Consider the following 22728-nt stretch of genomic DNA (forward strand, 5'->3'; position numbering starts at 1 on the left):
GTACAATTAGTAGTAGTGACCCCCATATTGGTCTCATGGATGCTGCCCCGCCAGAGGCCAATAGCAACTCCCCTTTAGGCTCTGGTCAAGCAGCATCCCTACAGGTTTTACACTCGCCCCGCTGCAGTTCCAGTCCAACAGCAGCCACTACTGAGTATGTGACCCTCTGATCTCGCACCTCTGAGAAGACGAAGGCAGTGACAGATTTTGTACTGCGCCGCAAGATTGGAGCTGCAGGCAGGGTGAATAGAATTATTTTAGAAGGGATATTCAGGCAGTGCCTGTCAGCATACACTGAGGTAAGAACGGATGTACGGCTCCATCCACTACATAGCAGCCAGCGCTTGTAATTGCAAGTGCAGCTCTCATTAAAAACAATGGAAGCAGAGCTTGTAATTGCAGGCTGCATCCCATTCATTGGAATGAGAACTGCGCCTGCAAATACAAATGCCAGCTACTACACAGGGGTCAAAGCAGCGTCTTCTGCTCTGACCCCAGTGTATTCAGGCACTGTCTGGATAACCACTAGTAAAACATTAATGCAAGGCCAGCAGGGCACATAAAATGAGGCAAATTAAATGAAGCGATATGCCGCAGTATATCATACAAACCAGTATGCCTCCATGCCCACTGGTATCACATCTTGGATCCAAGTTAGAGGTGCTACAACAGGGTACAAGAGCATCCATGCCCACCCATATCACATCTTGTAGCTAACAGGGTACCAGAGTCTGCCTTCAAGAGTGCACTTTTCCACAATAAATGGCAATTTTGAGAACGTGTTTTTGACAATGAGTGTAACTGATAAAATATTTCCCCCTACAAGAATATGACTACTATAATACTGCCCCTATGTACAAGAATATAACTACTATAATACTGCCCCTATGTACAAGAATATAACTACTATAATACTGCCCCCTATGTACAAGAATATAACTACTATAATACTGCCTCCTATGTACCAGAATATAACTACTATAATACTGCCCCCTATGTACAAGAATATAACTACTATAATACTGCCCCTATGTACAAGAATATAACTACTATAATACTGCCCCCTATGTACAAGAATATAACTACTATAATACTGCCTCCTATGTACCAGAATATACCTACTATAATACTGCCCCCTATGTACAAGACTATAACTACTATAATACTGCTCCTATGTACAAGAATATAACTACTATAATACTGCCTCCTATGTACAAGAATATAACTACTATAATACTGCTCCCTATGTACAAGAATACAACTACTATAATACTGCCCCTATGTACAAGAATATAACTACTATAATACTGCTCCTATGTACAAGAATATAACTACTATAATACTGCTCCCTATGTACAAGAATATAACTACTATAATACTGCTCCTATGTACAAGAATATAACTACTATAATACTGCCTCCTATGTACAAGAATATAACTACTATAATACTGCCTCCTATGTCGAAGAATATAACTACTATAATACTGCCCCCCTATGTACAAGAATATAACTACTATAATACTGCTCCTATGTACAAGAATATAACTACTATAATACTGCCTCCTGTGTACAAGAATATAACTACTATAATACTGCCCCCTATGTACAAGAATTTAACTACTATAATACTACCCCTATGTACAAGAATATAACTACTATAATACCGCCTCCTATGTACAAGAATATAACTACTATAATACTGCTTCCTATGTACAAGAATATAACTACTATAATAATGCCCCCTATGTACAAGAATATAACTACTATAATACTGCTCCCCTATCTACAAGAATATAACTACTATAATACTGCCCCCTATGTACAAGAATATAACTACTATAATACTGCCCCTAAGTACAAGACTAGAAGTACTATAATACTGCCTCCTATGTACAAGAATATAACTAGTATAATACTGCTCCCTATGTACAAGAATATAACTACTATAATACAGCCCTCTATGTACAAGAATATAACTACTATAATACCGCCTCCTATGTGCAAGAATATAACTACTATAATACTGCTCCTATGTACAAGAATATAACTACTATAATACTGCCTCCTATGTACAAGAATATAACTACTATAATACTGCTCCTATGTATAAGAATATGACTATTATAATACTGCCTCCTATGTACAAGAATATAACTACTATAATACTGCTCCCTATGTACAAGAATATAACTACTATAATACTGCCCCCTATGTACAAGAATATACCTACTATAATACTGCCCCCTATGTACAAGAATATAACTACTATAATACTGCTCCTATGTACAAAAATATAACTACTATAATACTGCCTCCTATGTACAAGAATATAACTACTATAATACTGCTCCTATGTATAAGAATATGACTATTATAATACTGCCTCCTATGTACAAGAATATAACTACTATAATACTGCTCCCTATGTACAAGAATATAACTACTATAATACTGCCCCCTATGTACAAGAATATACCTACTATAATACTGCCCCCTATGTACAAGAATATAACTACTATAATACTGCTCCTATGTACAAAAATATAACTACTATAATACTGCCCCCTATGTACAAGAATATAACTACTATAATACTGCCTCCTATGTACAAGAATATAACTACTATAATACTGCCCCCTACATACAAGAATATACCTACTATAATACTGCCCCTGTGTGCAAGAATATAACTACTATAATACTGCCCCCTATGTACAAGAATATAACTACTATAATACTGCCCCTATGTACAAGAATATAACTACTATAATACTGCCCCCTATGTACAAGAATATAACCACTATAATACTGCCCTCTATGTACAAGAATATAACTACTATAATACTGTATCCTATGTACAAGAATATAACTACTATAATACTTCCCCTTATGTACAAGAATATAACTACTATAATACTGCCCCTATGTACAAGAATATAACTACTATAATACTGCCCTCTATGTACAAGAATATAACTACTATAATACTGCTCCTTGGTATAAGAATATAACTACTATAATACTGCTCCTATGTACAAGAATATAACTACTATAATACTGCTGCTATGTACAAGAATATAACTGCTATAATACTGCCCCCTATGTACAAGAATATAACTACTATAATACTGCCCCCTATGTACAAGAATATAACTACTATAAAACTGCTCCTATGTACAAGAATATAACTACTATAATACTGCTCCAATATACAATAATATAACTACTATAATACTGCCCCTATATACAAGAATATAACTACTATAATACTGCCCCAATGTGCAAGAATATAACTACTATAATACTGCCCCCTATGTACAAGAATATAACTACTATAATACTGCCCCAATGTACAAGAATATAACTACTATAATACTGCCTCCTATGTACAAGAATATAACTACTCTAATACTGCTCCTATGTACAAGAATATAACTACTATAATACTGCTCCCTATGTACAATAATATAACTACTATAATACTGCCCCAATGTGCAAGAATATAACTACTATAATACTGCCCCCTATGTACAAGAATATAACTACTATAATACTGCCTCCTATGTACAAGAATATAACTACTATAATACTGCCCCCTATATACAAGAATATAACTACTATAATACTGCCTCCTATGTACAAGAATATAACTACTATAATACTGCCTCCCTATGTACAATAATATAACTACTATAATACTGCCCCCTATGTACAAGAATATAACTACTATAATACTGCTCCCTATGTACAAGAATATAACTACTATAATGCTGCCCCCTATGTACTAGAATATAACTACTATAATACTGCCCCCTATGTACAAGAATATAACTACTATAATACTGCTCCTATGTATAAGAATAACCCGACTATAATGAACTGTTTGGCCCCTGATGAGGTCCTCTTCTCATTGCCCTTCTTTATATTCACATCCACAGTCCCATTTGCTGCCCCACTGGTGAATACTGTTGGACTTTAGTTGAGTTTTTTGTTCTCTTGAAGCCCACAATGGTTTGTTTTTTGTTTTTAGTTTTTAAATTGAATATTAATAAATATTTTTAGGTCTCTACTCTGTGACTGTTATGTCCAAGCTGTCTTTACTCTCTGCAGTGTGAGGTTTTCTTGTAGATCACATAGGATTGGGAAGGGGCGTGTCATCTGGGTATTTGTTTTTACTTACTATTAAAAAGGGAGAAAATCTTTTTTTTTTTTATTTCAACAAAATCTTGAACATTTTTTCAATAATTAGTAAATGTTTCCAGTTTCTACTAGTCAGAGCCCCTCCCACTACTTATTACATTCAGTACAAACTAAACAGTTGCCAAATCTAAAGAATGCGTTTTCATGGACAATGTAAGGGTCTGTTCAGATTCAACAGCGGTAACAGCATCTACGACGGTGTGCAGGGTAGATCATACTGGTGTCGCCGTGTCTACAGGGACTCTGATCGGCAGTCATGACCTAAGTGGATACAATACTATGAATCTTAGTGGTTACATGTATGAGTTCATAGTTTTTCCAATTTTTTTTATTCATTCTCCACTTTTTTCTACTATTTTAGATTATTTTATACCTTGGCCACAACAAAATGGCCGACCCATCATAATAAAATTCTAAATTTTGAGTGCAGTGGATTGAGCGAGCACAGGATGAGAATGGGACACTTACAGCTAAAATATTAGGTCACATGACTGTCTTAGGAGTTTACATATAGAATTTTTGAGGGTCACTTTGTATGTGACTACAGTATATAACAGGGTAAAACTGAAAGCCCTTTACTTCCCCAGCTGTTGGATCTGGAAAATAAGATAAAAAGTAGGAATATCAGTTTGGAAAACTTGCTTTCTTCTCGGTATTCTGAATAAGGACATGTGTCTAGTCTGTTCATTGAGAAAAAATAGGCAGTGAAGGGGTTAAAAATACTTGGTATGGGTGAGCCAGCGTTGGGTGAGGCAGGCCACAGTCTAATTGTATATAGCACCTCCCTGTGGCTCTGCTTTAGTGGTGTGTTGGCCATGCATGGCCTCGTCTTGGAGTCATTGAGCCCGTGACATTTGGCCACCTGGGTAAGACTTCATATTCGAGAGGAAGACGGGTTAGCATCTTGAGATGTGGTCACATCATTGGAGAGCTGCAAGGAAACAGAAGGGCACATGGTTGGCAAGTGGCAATATAAAGGATAAAAACATGGTAATTTGTTTAAAAGTACAGGTTTTGGATGTGCCGATACCAATTATATGTAGATTTTTGGGGTTTTTTTAGTTTTTTTTTTATATTTAAAGCTTTGTTTAAGGGGAATGAAGTTTTTTACATTATTTAATGTAAAAAATGTTTACATGCCATGGTCAGCAATGACAGCAGCATCTGCGGAATTAAACGGTGTAGAGGAGGGATTAGATTTGTAACTGCTTATGATTTCACTCCTTTTCTGGGAAAGACCCCATATGTGACAGTCAGAGAGCAAATATGCTTTCCGCCTCCCCATTTCTTTCACCTCTGCACATGCTGATGGAAATAATAGCTCTAAATTAATAATTTCAGACCCCATTCCTAGTGGCTGTAGCTCTGCTTCTGTATGGGCTGCCAGAAAGCTTAGCTTTAACTCGTTAGTGACCAAACCTGTTTGCACCCTAATGACCAGGCCAAATTTTAGAAATCTGATACGTGTCACTTTAACAGAATAACTCCGTAAAGGTTTTGCGTATCCAATGATTCTGACATTGGCTTTTTTGCAGCATATTGTACTTCATTCAGATGGTTAAAAAAAAGACCTATAGAATTTGTGCTTATTAAAAGCGGCAAAATTGGGAACATTTTGAAAAAAATTGTCATTTTTTTCACATTTTCAACTGCAATATATCAAATATGTGCAAACATACTGTACAAATTTTTGATAAGATATATATTTCCATCTGTTAACATTATTCTGGAAGCACATATGAAAAACTTTAGTCTTTTTAACCATTTAGGAGATGTACAAATTAATTATTAAACTTTTGAGGAACATTTTGTTTTCCTGCACCAAGCCAAGATTGCAAAGGCTCATGGGTGTCAGAATCATAGATACCCCCCACAAATGCGTTAATGCGTTTTTGCAAATATGTCATTTTAAAGACAGTTTTTTTTCCATAATGCACATGAAAATGAGGATTTACACCCCAAAATGGATCCCCTGTTTGTCCTGTTTCAGAAACATACCCATTGTGGCCCTAATCTTATGTCTGGATGCACAATGGGGCCCAAACGAAAGGAGCAGCCGGTGGCTTTCAGAACAGACATTTTGCTTGAAGGTGATTTAGGCCCTATTGCCCACTTGTAGAGCCCTTGTGCGGCCAAAACGATGGAGAACCCCCACAAATGACCCCCTTTTGAAAACTAGACCCCTTAACAAATTCATCTAGGGGTGCACTGCGTATTTTGACCCCACAGTTTTTGAATGAATCTAAGCAAAGTGGAAGGAAAAAAATACTATTTTAATTTTTTTGACATTTGTGTCATTTTAAAAACAGTTTTTTTTTGTACAGCACACATATAAATGAAGGCTTTCACCCCAAAATGGATACCCCTGTTTGTCCCGTGTTCAGAAACATACCCATGGTGGCCCTAATCTGCTTATAGGACACATGGGTAGGCCTATAATGGAGGGAACACCCTTTATCTTTCAGGGCACAACCGAATAAATTCCAGGCCCCATTGTTCACTTGTAGAGCCATCAAGGTGCCAAAACAATACAACACCCCCCACAAGTGACACCATTTTGAAATCTAGACCCCTTAGTCCATTCATCTAGGTGTGTACTGAGCATTCTGACCCCACAGTTTTTTGCAAAAAGTATTATAAGGCAGGTAAAAAATAAATAATATTTAAATGTTTTCATAAATGTCACTTTCATGACAGTTTTCTGCGTTTCAAGCAAGGAAAACTGGAGAGACGTACCCCAACCTTTACAGCACTAGTTCTTCTGTGTCCAGAAATACCCAATTGTAGCCCCAATCTGCTTACTGGACAAATGGAAGACAAGCGTTTCTGGGAACTTCTCGTAAATTACGGCCATATGTGGAATCCGCTCATGGAAGCCCACAGCAGATCCCAGCTGTGAGCCCGGCCGTGGCCCTGCGTACGGCTCCGTAATGCACTGCACATAACTGCCTACTCACACAGGCGGTCTTGCACAGTACACCTTTTTTGTTTGCTTGCTTATATTTTGCATATTTTATTGCGTATGGGCTGCGGGTATATACACGACCATAGAGTACAATGGGCTCCATGTTGCTGATATCTGCAGTGAAATAGAACCTGCTGCGTTCTGCTTACTGCGAGTGGATTACATAATTCCGACCCGCTAATGTGAGCGGAATTGTGTAATCCAATGCATTGGATTGATTCGCATATTACCGCGGATCAAACGCATGCGGAATCTACAATTCCTATCCGGTCTTGCACGAACAGCCTAAGGTAGATCGCTATTTTTGTATACCATTTGACAATGGCGATCACATGATCGGGGACCGCTCAACAAGGACTCCAGTCACTGCTCCATGCTCTTGGCGACCTTTGGTAGCCAGGAGCAAGGAGATTTTGAATTTTGCAGGCCCTCCCAGGCTCTTGTACATGTGTCCGTCATCTTGCCACCAGGACCGTGCGCAAAAGCCAGGGAAGGTTCGTGGGGGATAATCGCGTCAGGGTTCAAATGTGGCGGCCTCTGGTAAAAAGTTTTAACTTCCCTCACCGATACAATGAGATTAAACTTCAACTTTTTAAAAACTTTTACGTGATCACCATTATCCATTGGATAACAATGATCACGTGACTGGGTCACGTCACTGTGGCCACTGCTCCAGACTCTTGGCTACCTTTTAGTAGCCAGGAGCAAGGAGATTTTAAATTTCCTGGGTCCTCCCCAGTTTCTGCGCTTAAGCTGATAGTAGGGAGCTGTCATACACACAGACCCTGGGGCTTTTGTCTACAGGGTCAATATGTTTTTATGGCGTTGTAGATTAAAGCCCAGACACCCAGGATGTGAAAACACATATGGATGGTAATTAGGGGTTAAAATGACTCTAGCAGCATGTTGGTAGCCATGGTAGAACCAGAGCTACAGTCATTTAAAGTAGAATGAGCTCTGTTAATCCAAAACTATAATGTGCTTTTTACTGCAGAATGAACAGAGCTCATCCTAAACTGCATGGGGGGAAAGGGGGGGGTTAAAGATCCAGTAACACTGACATCGGACTTTCGTTTCACTTTTGCTGTGTCATGGAAAGTGAAGTATTAACTGCTTGTGAAGACAAACTGCATAATGTTAGGGGATTTATATTTCCGTTCCACCGTACTGACCTGTTTGCCGTGTTATTAAAACAGTTTTTTGACACTTATTATATTTTTGTAACTCCTTCTGCTGTATCGTATCCTGAATCTGCATCATGATACCACCACCCGGGACATTCTAAATAAGTTGTCGTAAGTTGTTAGTTCACTCCTTCTGGCACCAGACACCGGTGCCGCATGCCCATAACCAACCACCTATCTACGCGGCTGCATAAATACGGTGAGAAAACAAGGAAAAGGGTTAGGTGTTTGAATTCTTCACCCAAGAAAGGTTCACTACTTCCCTTCCACCACATAGAGTGAACCTTTATGTAGTGAATCCTGCATTGAGCAGGGGGTTAGACCCGATGACCCTGGAGGTCCATTACAGCACTACGATTCTATGACATACCAGGCAAGCAATTTATCTGTGGTTCCTCCCATACTCCATCGGACTGGCATTTGATGATGGGTGAATTACGTTGAACAAAACCATCATCACAACGAAATCCCACAACAGAGCTGATTGGGTATCGTGTTTTGGTTCGACCGTATGTAGAAGCATTAGCCACTTCAGGTGGAGGACCACAGGACACTAGGATAAACATGGACATGACATGCCATAAAATTACCACCACACATTGAATCTCTCCTCCAATTATCTGCTATCATTTTTCTAGAACAGATGCTGTACTTTTTGGAGTCATTCTTACCCAGCCCCATTTTACAGGTGTAGGGAAGGTGGTAGTTGCATGGCACATCGCTCCAGAGACCACTATCATGCCAACCCATTACCACACAGTCTTCGCCAGAGAGAAAGTAACTGTCCGGTTGTCCTTGGTTCCATTTTTCGAAAAGCTGTAGAAAAATAGTTAAAATGTTGAAGAGTTATATATACAAGACTCAACCCATTATGTTAGTCTTGTTATTTAGCAAATGTAAGGATAGAATGGGCTGAAGCTGACTTCTTGGTGGTATAAACCCTTAGTGATGGCCAGTTTTCATGGCAGTCGAAGGACTGACGAAGGTCTCAGTGTCTGCCATGTAACTCAGCCTATTAGACCCCGCCTCCAGGAGAGTCTAATAGGCTAATATCATAGGCATTGCATAATACACTACATAAGTGATGCAGTTTACTATCCAAGTGATCAAACAATCTTCAAGCCCTCTTGAGGGGCTCAAAAAAAGAGTAAAAAAAAATCAATAAAGCTAATTTTAAAAAAAAGGTATTTTTAAAAAAAATGCACTTTTCCCCACAAAACCTTTTTAGATAAGCAACACATAATAGGTATTACCGCGTTTGCAATGACCCAAACAATGAAAATATTGTGTTAATTATCTCGCTTGGTGAACACTAGAGATGAGCGAGCACCAAAATGCTCGGGTGCTCGTTACTCGAGTCGAACTTTCAGTGATGCTCGAGAGCTCGTTTCGAGTAACGAACCCCATTGAAGTCAATGGGCGACCCGAGCATTTTTGTATTTCGCCGATGCTCGCTAAGGTTTTCATTTGTGAAAACCTGGGAAATTCAAGAAAGTGATGGGAACGACACAGCAACGGATAGGGCAGGCGAGGGGCTACATGTTGGGCTGCATCTCAAGTTCCCAGGTCCCACTATTAAGCCACTATTAAGCTCAGCGGGACCAATCAGATAAGAGGCAGCAGTCACTCACCCATTCATAAATAAAAAATATATATATACTCACCTGGTCCCGGCAGTTCAGCGCGGCCAGCGTCAGTCCTCCTGAACTGCTCTGAACAGCTGTGAGTAGTATTCAGCAGCCAGGGATTTAAAATCCCCGCCTGCTGAATGAGCTGCCTCTAATTGGTCACTGCGTGACCAATCAGAGGCAGATTCCACTCACACACCCATTCATGAATTTATGAATGGGTGAGTGACTGCTGCCTCTGATTGGCTCAGCGGGACCAATCAGATAAGAGGCAGCAGTCACTCACCCATTCATAAATTCATGAATGGGTGTGTGAGTGGAATCTGCCTCTGATTGGTCACGCTGTGACCAATTAGAGGCAGCTCATTCAGCAGGCGGGGATTTTAAATCCCCGGCTGCTGAATACTACTCACAGCTGTTCAGAGCAGTTCAGGAGGACTGCCGCTAGATAAGAAAGTTATCATGTTATTTTTACCAACTGATCAACATTGTAAAAACAAAACCCAATAATAATCGTAGAATTTCTGGGGAGTTTTTCCATTTGCCCACCTAAATGTATTAAAAGTTATACAACACATTATATTTACCCCACAGTGATGTGCTTAAAAATGCAACTTGTCTCTCAAAAAACAAGCCCTCATATGGCTATGTTAATGAGTTATGGCTCTGGCAATGCAACTATAAAAATTGCTTTGTCCTAAAGGCACCAAATAGGCTGCTCATGAAAGGGTTAATTTGTCTACTATAGACTTGGTTTACCTATATTTAGGCAATTAAGACAGCTGTGTTGGGCATAAGAGTTCAACGAAATGTAAAAAAGTGAAGGCTGCTGGGCGAGAAGAAAGAGAGACCTGGTGCATGATATAATGAAGTAATCGTATTATATATCTGATCTGTGCTGGACACTGCATATGACTTACCAGAGGATTCCCATCTGACCACTGAAAATCTCCTTCTATTGTCCGATCATTGAGGCCTGTCCATTGGTAATCTTTATACTTATCTATAATAACATTGGGGGAAAAATATATAATTATGTCTGAGAAAAACTACGAAATAGTGGGAATAACAGAGACCTGGCTGGATGAAAGCTGTTACTGCACAGTGAATTTACAGAGTTACAGTCTGTTCAGAAAAGATTGTAAAAACTGAAAAGAGGGGTGGGGGGGTCTTTCTGTAAAATCCTGTTTAAAGCCCATATTACAGGAAAATATATGGCAGGGGGATGAACATGTGGAGTCTCTATGGGTGGAAATACGTGAAGGGAAAAACAACAATAAAATCCTCATAAAGGTTTTCTATAGACACCAAATATAACAAAAGCTACTGAAAATCTACTATTCAAACAAAGATTGATGAAGCAGCAAATCACTATATCTAGAGGAAAGAAAGTTTCTACACGACATAGAAGGGGGTTCTTTACTGTAAGAGCAATGAGATTATAGATCTGTCTTTGTGAGGACGTGGTGATGACAAATTCGATAAAAGAGCTCAAGAGGGCCTGGATGCCTTTCTTGAACAACACAATATTATATGTTCAATGACCATCATGACAACTGCACTTTGCTTCAAGGGATTATATGTTTCCCTTTATGTTGTCAGCCTAAGAAGGTAAATGTAAGATTGAGCTTCGAGGATTCCCAAGACTTGATAGCCTTGATGCTCAGTACGTTTTCTGAATCCAGAGTCTCCACCACAGAAATGCCATTGAGTTCAATTAATGTCATATTGCAAACAGTGACACATTTCATGCAGTTCAGTACCAAAGTCTCTGAGTTATGGCAATTTTCGAAATGCGTATTTATGGTGGTTCTAAGTCATGAAACCCCCATCAAGGTGCTTGAGTAAAGTAATGTTGAAGAAGGGTAGGACCCAAGGGAAGGTGCAAGGTACCCTGAAACCCTGTCTGGGGAGGAATCAGCACTTACTGATGTGGAGGGAGCTACAGCATCACTATGATTACGGGTAGGAGTCATGGTACCTTGTTCCCCCGATTAGGCTCTCATGCCTCGGGCACAGGGCTGTGTTTGGTCTCATTATAAAACACCCTTGAAAGGAGGACCGCCAAAGAAAGCTCATGTGGTCGGACATTCTACTGTGCTCACAACTTTTATTAATAAGCAGTTCAACTTGGGCAAAATATATGAAAACCAACAAATCCCTTGTCTTGGGAATAATAAATGGAGCAAGGTTGTTTCCGCCCCATAGAATCCTCAGTATTTAGAATTAGTTTACAAAGTCCATAGGACGGTAGTTATCAATGTCTCTTGGGGCAGCTGCTCAACTTATGATTCATATGGTCAAGAGAAGTCTCTCACTTCCTGCTTAAATATAGGCAGTACACCGGCTGCAGCCCCAAACAAAGCCAAAGTGCAAGTTCCTTCAGTTATAGCTGCTGATGTCCCCTCTGATGTCAGCAGAGATGGCCACAAACAGCCCGAAGGGCCGTAACTCTGCTTTGTCCCTTAGAGAGGAGCAGTACCCAACAGCTACACAGCAGCCTGCCAACTACGCCATCCTACCAGCTTCCAGTCGGAGATAGCAAGGGCGAAGAGACATAAGCAAGCCAAAGTCCCGTCCCACTCTGGGGACAGACTTTGCTTCAGCCCAAAAGTTTTGCTTGCATACAACATGGTACATACTATATGGGCTTTCCACACATAGACACACAATATATTACACTCAAATCAAAGCTTACACTACCCTGATCAGCAGGAAGTAATATGGTGGGGCCGACACTGAACCATAAGGGCGGCCCCACACGAGCGTAAGCACAATAATGATCATAAACGAGTCTTTTTGGCACACGTTTTAGTGCATTTTACTGTATTTTTTCGATGTTGGCGATTGTTCTCATTGGCGCGGGGCACACCTACACCATGATTTTAAAGGCTCTGCAGCCTAATTAATACCAGATGTGTTTGATTTCACGCGAACTTGCGCAGCATACTGCACAATTATGCTGGGTTGGGTGCTCCTATGAGGCCTTTGGTGCGCAAATGCACACAAAGATAGAGCATGTTGCGCTTTTCTTCGTGTACGCGCAAAAGTACGCAATTTGAGAGAACTCATTGGGTTCTATTCTCTGCGTATTGTACGCGCAAATCCACACGTGTAAGTCCTCCCTAAAGCTGTCAGTCATAAGGGGGAGGAATATAGACAAGGATGATCTGTGGGGACGCAGTACACACATGTATAGAGGGGTGCAGTGGCTATTTGGAGGTGTTGGTCTACAGCTTCTTCTCTGTACTCGCCAAGCTGGTAAGAGGCAGCAGCTCCCATTCCTGTGCGTCCCCTCTTGTACCGCTTTGGCGACGCTGGACAAAAGTATTGATGAGCTATCCTCAAGTCATCAATAGTTAAAGGGGTTGTCCCGCGAAAGCAAGTGGGTCTATACACTTCTGTATGGCCATATTAATGCACTTTGTAATGTACATTGTGCATTAATTATGAGCCATACAGAAGTTATTCACTTACCTGTTCTGTTGCTAGCGTCCCCGTCTCCATGGTGCCGTCTAATTTTCAGCGTCTAATCGCCCGATTAGACGCGCTTGCGCAGTCCGGTCTTCTTCTTTTCTGAATGGGGCCGCTCGTGCCGGAGAGCGGCTCCTCGTAGCTCCGCCCCGTCACGTGCCGATTCCAGCCAATCAGGAGGCTGGAATCGGCAATGGACCGCACAGAAGACCTGCGGTCCACCGAGGGTGAAGATCCCGGCGGCCATCTTCACAAGGTAAGTAAGAAGTCACCGGAGCGCGGGGATTCAGGTAAGCACTACCCGTTTTTTTTTTTTGTTTTTTTTTTAACCTCTGCATCGGGTTTGTCTCGCGCCAAACGGGGGGGCTATTGAAAAAAAAAAAAACCGTTTCGCCGCGGGACAACCCCTTTAATCGTGAGGAGCCGAAGCCGGGTATTACACTTCCAGTACTTCTGCCTTCGACACTAGGGGCGGACACGGAAGTGCAATACCCGTTTCAGCTCCCATTGATTTCAATGAGAATGAAGCCAGCTTATGGTACCTCCTGTCCCGACCCCTATGGTGCACATCCAGGCACTGGCAGTGGGCTGAGAGATCAGGTACTCGCCGGGAATCCCGAGCAGCAGGACCCCGGTGATTAACCACTGATGACCTATCCTGAAGATAGTTTCTGCCCGAAAACCCCTTTAAAGAGGTTGTCCGACTTATTGCCCCAAACTATGCTCTATTAATACACTTACTGTGCAGCGCTCCTGTGCCAAGGCATCTGACAGGTGACATCACCGGATCTTCTAGGCTGGTGACGTCCCGTAAAGATGTCACGTGGGCTTCTAAATGATGACATCCCATGTCAGGCCTTCTATTGCAGACAACGCGTAAACACTTGAGGACCGGGATGCAGCGCAAGCAATGGGGATACAGCAGGAGAGATGATTTTTTTTTGATTTTTTTTAAAATATTGATGTCATCTCCCCACTGCCACCAATGTTACCATATGCCCCAAAACCCTTTTTGGGTGCCTTGATACACTGTGGAAACACAGAACTTTTGCAGAATTGATGCAGAAGTGGTATCACTTGACCAGCAGTTCGGCGCTCACTAGAGGCTGCCGGCCATGTATTTTGAGGCTAGGGGGTGCAATATAGCTACTAAAATCCGCAGTTGATTCCTGGTCAGAAAAGCACACCTACGGTGAGGATGTTGACGCAGGTGTTTATGCAGAAATGCTGCGGGAAGTAACGCGGAATCTTCCACAGTGGACACTTCGCAGTGTTTCCGCCTCATGTGAACATATCCCTAACCTAACATATACTGTATGTATATACTGAGGTGAATATATTTGACATATATCCATATAGACTATACCTCCCAAGTGCCCCTCTTTTGGAGGGACAGTCCCTATTTTTGACCCAGGTTTCTCTGTTCCTGGTGTAATTTGCAATTTTTCCAACTTTTTTGGAGGAAAAAATAACACTACAGACTGCGCTATTTTTCTCTCAAAAAATCGGAAGCCTGCAGGAATGGAAGCAAACGTGTTTGCGAAGGTCTTTGCGTGCGTGAAACTCATGCCCAGGATGAAGCAAAGCCATTCATTTTAGTGGATTCGTTCTCATGAGCGTATTTCTCATGGGCAAATCCTGCATGTGAGAAAAGATAGGCCTTGCCCTATCTTTCTGCATGTTACGCAGAAAACTGCAATAGAAGTCTATGGCAGGGTAAAAAGGGCAGGGGAAGGGTGTGACTCTGCTGAAACTCAAGGAAAAGAAGACAGTTGGCCCCAATTTGGCTTTAAATAGCCATTCTATTCCATGGATGGGGAGTAACACACGCGCATGTGAACTGGCATTTTGAGGGCAAAAACTACATTACTATGCACTGGCATAGGGCCATCTCAAAACCGTGTTCATGTGCAAATATATTCCATATGTTCGTCTGTCAAAGCCCTTATAGTGTATTGTCTTCTTGCTATGACCAGTGCTATATAATAAGTCTTTAGAAGCGTGAAAAGACAGTAGAACAGGAGTTCTTTGTGGAAATGGATTCACTTTCGAAGCGGGAGGAATCCTATTTAGAGCCCATTAATACACTATAATGTACTGTACTTACTGTTTATGAAGTCTTGCTCCTCTGGGGTCACAATGCTTACGAGGTGACCGCCATATTCTCGGCAGTGGGTTTCAGCTTCTTCCCACCGTTTACGATCATAGAAATGCTTGTAGCAGAATCCTTGGAATGTGTCCCAATCCTCAAGACATTTATCTACATCTAACCAGAGACAGTGACATGGAACATGAGATCAGGAGGACGAAGCAAGCATTGGCATAGAGAAATTCTTCTGGGCTCTCAAATAGTTCCTCATGATATATTAGCCACCAACCTTTCCTTGAGTCATATCTACAACGTAGTCAAAACTCATCTTAGGATTGAACTACAGTATAATAGGTTTGGCTTCCAAAAGGATATTATCAGAAATACAGTATAAGCATACTGGGATAGAAAAGAAGGCAGACTGGGCGGGGCTGAAAAAAGTGTAGTCTGTGTGCCCTTGTTAGAGCCTTTATGGTCAAGGTCATGTGGTTCTAAGGGCCCTTTAACAGGGAATAATTATCATTCATATTCTCGCTGGATCGTGAAAATCTGAACAAAAATCATTCAGTATAAACACTGCCAGCAACCGAACAACAAGCAATCATGTGTAAGCTTATCATTTGTTCAGTTTCTGCAGGCATAAAAATCAAGCAATGATTGGCCTATGTAAACAGGCAGTCATTCATCTACGAACAACTGCCTGTTTACTGTGAATGGAGGCGGGCAGCTGGAAGTGATCATCAGCCTCTCCACCTCCGTTCACTGAGTGATCATGTGAAAGCTCAGGAGCGATTATCAATGGGATGACTATTGGGTATTTAAGCATCCAAAAGTCGTGTCATGTAAAAGTACTCTAAGTCGCCATACTTTCTTAAGAGCATGGGAAAATACTATATTCAAAATAGCTCTCCTTCAGAAGGAAGAATAGGGTCTATCTTTTTACTTACAGTGTAGCCACCTATATGTTGCACTAGAGAGAGTATTGTTCCTTCTAGAGGCAAGCTATTTTGCATACTGGATGGGCCCAACCATTGCTCTTGCACCTGATTTGAAGAGCTTCAAATTCAGTAGTCTGGCATCCCCAGAACCTTGCAGATGCTTGATTACAAAACATGCCAGATTAGCAAACTAACATAAAGTAGCAAGTTAAAATATTGGTGTCCTTAAAGAAAATCTACCAATTTGGGTTTTACTATGTTAAAAAAAAAAAACTGTCACGAAATTAGTCTGATTTCATTTAGTTTTTTATCATTTAAAATTGTACAATATTTGGGGCCAGAGGAAAGACCCCATAGCAGTCCCCTTTTACTTTCTTACTGGATATAACTTGATCAAAATTCCCAGTTGCCATTGGATCTGTATATATGATGACATAATAAATACTGTTATCCTCACCGAAGGTCTTCCATTTCATTACATATTATGAAAAATATGCAATGAAATTAGTTTAGTTTAGTTTTCTATCATTTATAATTGCATGGAGTTTGGGGCTGCAGGTAAGACCCTCTACTGGTCCTCTTTATATTTTAGAGGCATTACTTTCTTACTGTGCATAACGTAATGAAAATTTGTACATGTCGACATAACAAATACTGTGATCCACAAGAAATTTCTTCCACATCTAGTTGTACTATATTATGAAAAATATGTAATGGAATGTATCTATTTTAGTTTAGCTTTCCATCATTTATAAATGTATGAAGTTTGGGGCTGCAAGTAAGAGCCAATAAGGTCCACAAGTAAGACCCCAATAAGGTCCATAAGTAAGACCCCAATAAGGTCCATAAGTAAGACCCCAATAAGGTCCATAAGTAAGACCCCAATAAGGTCCATAAGTAAGACCTTATTTATATTTTAGAGTCAATGCTTTCTTAATGTGTCTAGCTTAACCAAAATTCTCAATTGTTAGTGGATCTTCCTACATTGTGACATAACAAATACATGATCCACAAGGAATTTCTAGTTTTACTATATTTTGAAAAGATGTCATTAAAAAATGTTTTGTTTAATTTTGTTTTTTTAGCATTTATAAATGCATGGTGTTTGGGGCCCCATGTAAGATCCCACAGCGGTCCCACATTGCTTTCATATTGTGTATAACTTGACCAAAATTCCTGATTGCTAGTGGATCTGTGAATATGATGAAATAACTTTGTCCCCAAGGAAGGTCTTCCACTTCTAGTTTTACTATATTATGGAAAAATATGTAATGAAGTTAATTTAGTTTTCTATTATCTATAAATGAATAAAATTTGGAGCCGCAAGTAAGACTCTATTGTGGACCCCTTTCTATTTTAAAGTCCTTACTTTCTTATTGTGTATAACCAAAAGTCTCAGATGGGAATTGATCTGCCTATAGAATGACATGACCAGGGTTATCACCTTGGTACCAAATGGAAGGGGACTCAGGCAGCGCCCTGTTTCCGGGATTCTTTATTACACCTGTGCAACATATAAGCGCATTGAGAGCTTTTCTCAACTGCTCGAGAAAAGCTTTCTATCAGCTGAAACATTGCACAGGTATAATAATTGATACTGGATATAGAGTGCTGCCTAAGTATCCTTTTATATACTTTTTGCACTATGGATCAAGTTCTAAATTGAGCATGCGCCAGTACTTTATCCACCTTTTCTGTGGTGCTGACTTTCCTGGCATGATATTACAGGTGTTACGGCAGTCAGGAGCTCAGAGAAATTATTGACCCCCCCCCCCCACCACCACCACTTTTCTGTCCAGTGCTACTGGCCTATTCCATGTGTGTATCAAAGGTACACAGTGGACTAGAAGAATGATCAAGATTGGTGATGAGTAAACATTTGAACAGTTTGGTTCAGCCAGTTTGCTGAATTTTGGGAAAAAGTTTGGTTCCATCCAAATTAGTTCGAACTGAACTGGCATTTCACCAATACCCCTAAAACTGATGTAGAACACTGTCGAAGAGTCATAAAGCCTTGTATAACCGGAAGAAGAAGAAAAAGTAAAAAAGGAAGGAGACAGAAAGAAAGAAAGAGGAAAAAGCTAGAGGATAAGAAAGAGGAAGAGAGAAAAATGAAAAAGGAGGTGGGAACAGGAAGAAGAAAAAGAAGACATTTTAGTGGGTATGTCCGCGACAAACTACTTGAGGTGGGGTTAGTGCCGAACCAAACTTTTAGCAAAGTTTGAACCAAAACAGGGTACAACTATTTGGATTCACTCAACTCTAGTGAAGATGTCCGACATGTCCTGACTATTTGACTATATGGGGTCAATACATTCCCATAGGTCACACTGCACATAACTGTGTTGTAGTGTGTTTGAATCCCTGCACATCTGTGACACATGAAATATGACTATGTTGCAGTGTAATTGAATGTCTGAATGTATGTGACATATGAATTCATATTGTAATATTGACAAAAAATGAGAATAGCTCCCTCTTCACTCACTTATATCACAGACTTTTCCAAAATAGCCTGGCAAACACAAACAGCGAAATTCACCATCATCTTCATCAAAGCAGGTTCCTCCATTTTCGCAAGGATTGGGGTAGCAGACATCTACAACACAAGGTACAATAGGAAACTACGGATTTGCTCAAAAGAGAGTAAATTATACTATATCTAATGAATATGTCGTCAGTGATGACATCACTAAAGTTAAGCATAGAAGCAAAAATCAGGCAAAGTACTGGCAGAGAAGGTGTCAGTAGAAAGACAGCATGTTCTAATAATGGCTATTTTGGAAAAGGGGATTCTATTTTTAGTTATCTTCTGAAATTTCGGAGTAATATGTAGGAAGATACAATAGAAGTTCACGAGCTTCAACTTTGCTAATTCAGCACCACTGACTGAAATAGATCATGCATTGGAGATCCCAGTTATGGAAAAATCCAACCAGTTTTGAAGGGGTTCAAACTCTTCATTCTTGGTGGTACTGATGGTATCTTCTTGATAGGACCCTCTAGATTCCCATACATATTCAATAGTTGTCATCTGGCTGACAGCTATTCCTCCTGCCCCTACCACCTATACACATGCCTGCTCAGCTTGGCCGTGCATGCATGTATTTCAAAGAAGAGAGAGGAGTATGGATGGCCATACAAATCAAACATAGATTATCCAAATCCAATAATTTGGTAGGACCGACCAATAATCTCATGTGTATGGTGACCTCCTGACTTCCCCTTAACCCTTTGCAATCCAATTGTGGATTCAGGGTTTCCTAGGGGTTTTTCTCTTTCTGCCATTATACAATAGCGCCATCTGCTGGCTAGAGCCAGTACTATGGTATGGGACATGCTAGAGAGGCCCCCGACAACAGAGCGGCCAGTAATATACAGTAAGAATACCCTGCCGGACGTCTTCCGACATCAGAGCTGTACAGCCTTCAATCAGAATGTCTTTAGACGTTAGACAGTGGATTGGAGAGGGTTAATGGCAGATTTAGGGTGAGATAAGGATTAGGCAACTGCTGATCCTTTAGTTCTCAGGAGATAAGCAGCTGACAGAAATGTCTGGCAGTGGTTTTCTCCCTTCATTGCACATGCACATTTGGCCGAAGAGGATCAGGAGAGAGAGCTGTCAGCTGAACAAGTGTTGGACCAACAGCTACTTCAGTGTATGGGTAGCTTAAGCTCCTGTCAGATACCTCTGACAGTGGCATATCTGTCTTAAAAACAAAAGGATCTGGTGTTGAAGTTCAACATGCCCAATCCTACTTTACCTCATTATCATTAGATGCGAGACATTCAGGAGGCCCCCAAACATATAAGATAGTCATCTGCTCCAACTAGTTTGTCCAACATTTCTCTTAAACCATCAGAAGGTAAGTGGAACTCAGCTAGATCTCCACAGTGGATTTTCATGTAAGTGGCAGCTTCTAAAATATTACATCTTTCTCTTTTAGTTTTACCTGTCTAAAATCCCTCAACTTTTCAATACTTTGGACCTCATGTACCTCACCTGTCTCAGAGAAAGTGAGTATTTGATACCTGAGGTCTGATATCTCATCCCTTCAGTGACTATGATGAATTGAAACGTGTCGTAAACTATAGCTCAACCTCAAAAGGGACAGCCGGGCGCTTCAACCCATCATTGCTTCTGTAGCTCTCATTGAATCCAATAGGAGCTACAAAAAAAACCAGTGCTGAGCTGAACCGATTGACTGTTTCCAACAAGTGGTCAGAAACAGAGGGTCGAGTTTTCCCATCTTGGCCATGAAAAGTCAAGATGGAAATAACTCTTTAATTGTCCAGTTATGGTCCAAATAGGTTTATTTAATTTCTAAGCTTTCTCAAGTGGGCCAAATGTCTACTGAGCCATTGCAAAAAGTAACCACCAATGGGATAGAACATGTTTTTTGTCAAGTATGTCCAAAAACATTGACCTTAATATTACGAATGGGCTGTTATTTTTTTCCTCAAAGAAAAGTGAATGTAGGCTTCTACTACTCTATGAAATTGGCTGCACAGATTAACTATTGATTTTTAAGTTTGGATTTGGAAATGCTCGAAAAAAAAGATATTAGTGATAGAATCAGATAGACACACACACATAAAGAAGACACCGGAAAAGAATTGAAGGAATAAAGAAGATTATGACCTGAATCAAGTGCTTTAATTCTAAAAAAAAGCATTTAATTTGGTTTATTTTTTTCATGGAAACAATCATAAAAATACTTCATAGAAGTCAACAAAAACAATGCGTGCTCTCGAATGATCAGACTGGTTGGATTGACATAGATCAGGCTGCTGACAGAGGTTCCCAGATTTCTAATGAGACAGTGAAAGGACAAAGCACAGAGGTAGAAGTAGAGGATTCATCTCAAGGCATTGGTGATGTAGTAGACCACCGAAAGAATAACGGCCGTGCAGATAAGTAGGTGGTTACCTGAAAAATTCATGGAGGATCCCACAATAGCTTTCTCGGTAGGGACTGCAGGCAGAGGATCTGTTGGGCTCAAGGATGCAGTAGGTTGAATGGTCTTCTCTAAATTGTGGTGTGAAGAGTTCCTGGGATTGTTGGGTGATGAAGTGAAAGTTGTAATAGTGGGAGATACAGTTGTATTGGACTGTAGGTCATTGGTACTTTCCATTGTGCCTATCACTGTTGACTGTTCTACACCTATATTCTTAATAGTTGAATGAACACGAGACATATTGGGACTTAGTAGGTGGGAAACTTGTGCAGTTGAAGTTTCATTTGAGCTGTATAAACCTTGTATGAGTAGCATAGGTGCATGGGTTATGTTGTGTTGGCTGTCTTTCTCTATGGTTACTTTGGTTTCATGTTTTTCAGTATGATTTGTATTGACAGTAGAATCGCTATGCAATGTAATCCATGTGGACTCTGGAACATTTCCACTTCCGTCTTCCCAAGATAATTTAGAGCTATTATCTATTTTTGGCCGTGAAGAAGATGGTATTGGTGTTTTAGCATCCAGGTTTGAGTCTAAGACATGGACATCTTTTATAGGATCTTGAGTACCACTAAAATTGTCACCAGAAGCTAGTTCCTCCACTGAACCTTGGGTTGACTTTAGATGTATGAGTCCTTCTGTAAACACGGAGTGATCTTCTTGTCCAGATCCTTCAAAATGATTAATGGATGGATGTATAGTGGGCAACATGTATATGGTAGTGGTTTGCGATAGAGGGTCAATGGGTTGATTGTCATACAACTGAGCTATCTTTTTATCAACATCTGTGTAACCTACATCAACCTCTAGAGTAGAGGAGGATGTGGTTGACATAACAGAACTGTCATCTGCCTTAGTTATGTTATACTCATCTCCTTCATTTGTTTCTTTCTCAATGATTGCATTCACTCCATGTTCTCTTTTGGAAAACTGTGTAGGATCAGGGCTTTCATCAATGTGTAAATGATTTGCTGATTCTGACACAGCAACTCCCAGTTCCTGTGCCGAGCCAGTAAAGTTGTCATATACATTCTCTGCACGTGCATTGACAATTGTTACACTTAAGATGGAGTCACCTGCAGTTGGCAGAACAGATCCTTCCATTGTTCTTCCGGTTGACTCAGAAGTATTCTCTGGGGCCAACCCAACCTTGTCTTCTGCCAAAATAAAAGCAATACACTTAGTGTTATCATAGGACCACCCCTGAAAAATTACCACTACCCACATACACCATCCGTCTATTTTCCTTGTCTATATTTTCATAATTTATTTTGAGGTTCCTGCCATTTAA

At 40.4% G+C, this 22728-nt stretch overlaps 1 protein-coding gene across 3 annotated transcripts in view; it reads right to left on the minus strand.

Moving 5' to 3' along the window:
• Positions 1 to 4212: 4212 nt before the first annotated feature.
• BCAN (brevican) overlaps positions 4213 to 22728 on the minus strand; it is a 73327-nt gene continuing 54811 nt past the window's right edge. Inside the window, exons 8-14 of one of the 3 annotated variants that reach the window (XM_066609090.1) lie at positions 22514 to 22594; positions 18968 to 19078; positions 15560 to 15718; positions 10899 to 10981; positions 9022 to 9166; positions 8721 to 8903; positions 4213 to 5132 (exon numbers count right to left, since the gene is read on the minus strand). In XM_066609090.1, coding sequence (XP_066465187.1) covers positions 5122 to 5132; positions 8721 to 8903; positions 9022 to 9166; positions 10899 to 10981; positions 15560 to 15718; positions 18968 to 19078; positions 22514 to 22594 — 773 coding nt within the window. In that variant the 3' untranslated portion in view covers positions 4213 to 5121. Of the gene's footprint in view, positions 5133 to 8720; positions 8904 to 9021; positions 9167 to 10898; positions 10982 to 15559; positions 15719 to 18967; positions 19079 to 21409; positions 22595 to 22728 lie in introns of all 3 variants that reach the window. The other 2 variants (XM_066609088.1, XM_066609089.1) reach the window with 2 other exon arrangements.

Source organism: Eleutherodactylus coqui, chromosome 6 (assembly GCF_035609145.1).
Source record: "Eleutherodactylus coqui strain aEleCoq1 chromosome 6, aEleCoq1.hap1, whole genome shotgun sequence".
NCBI lineage: Eukaryota > Metazoa > Chordata > Amphibia > Anura > Eleutherodactylidae > Eleutherodactylus > Eleutherodactylus coqui.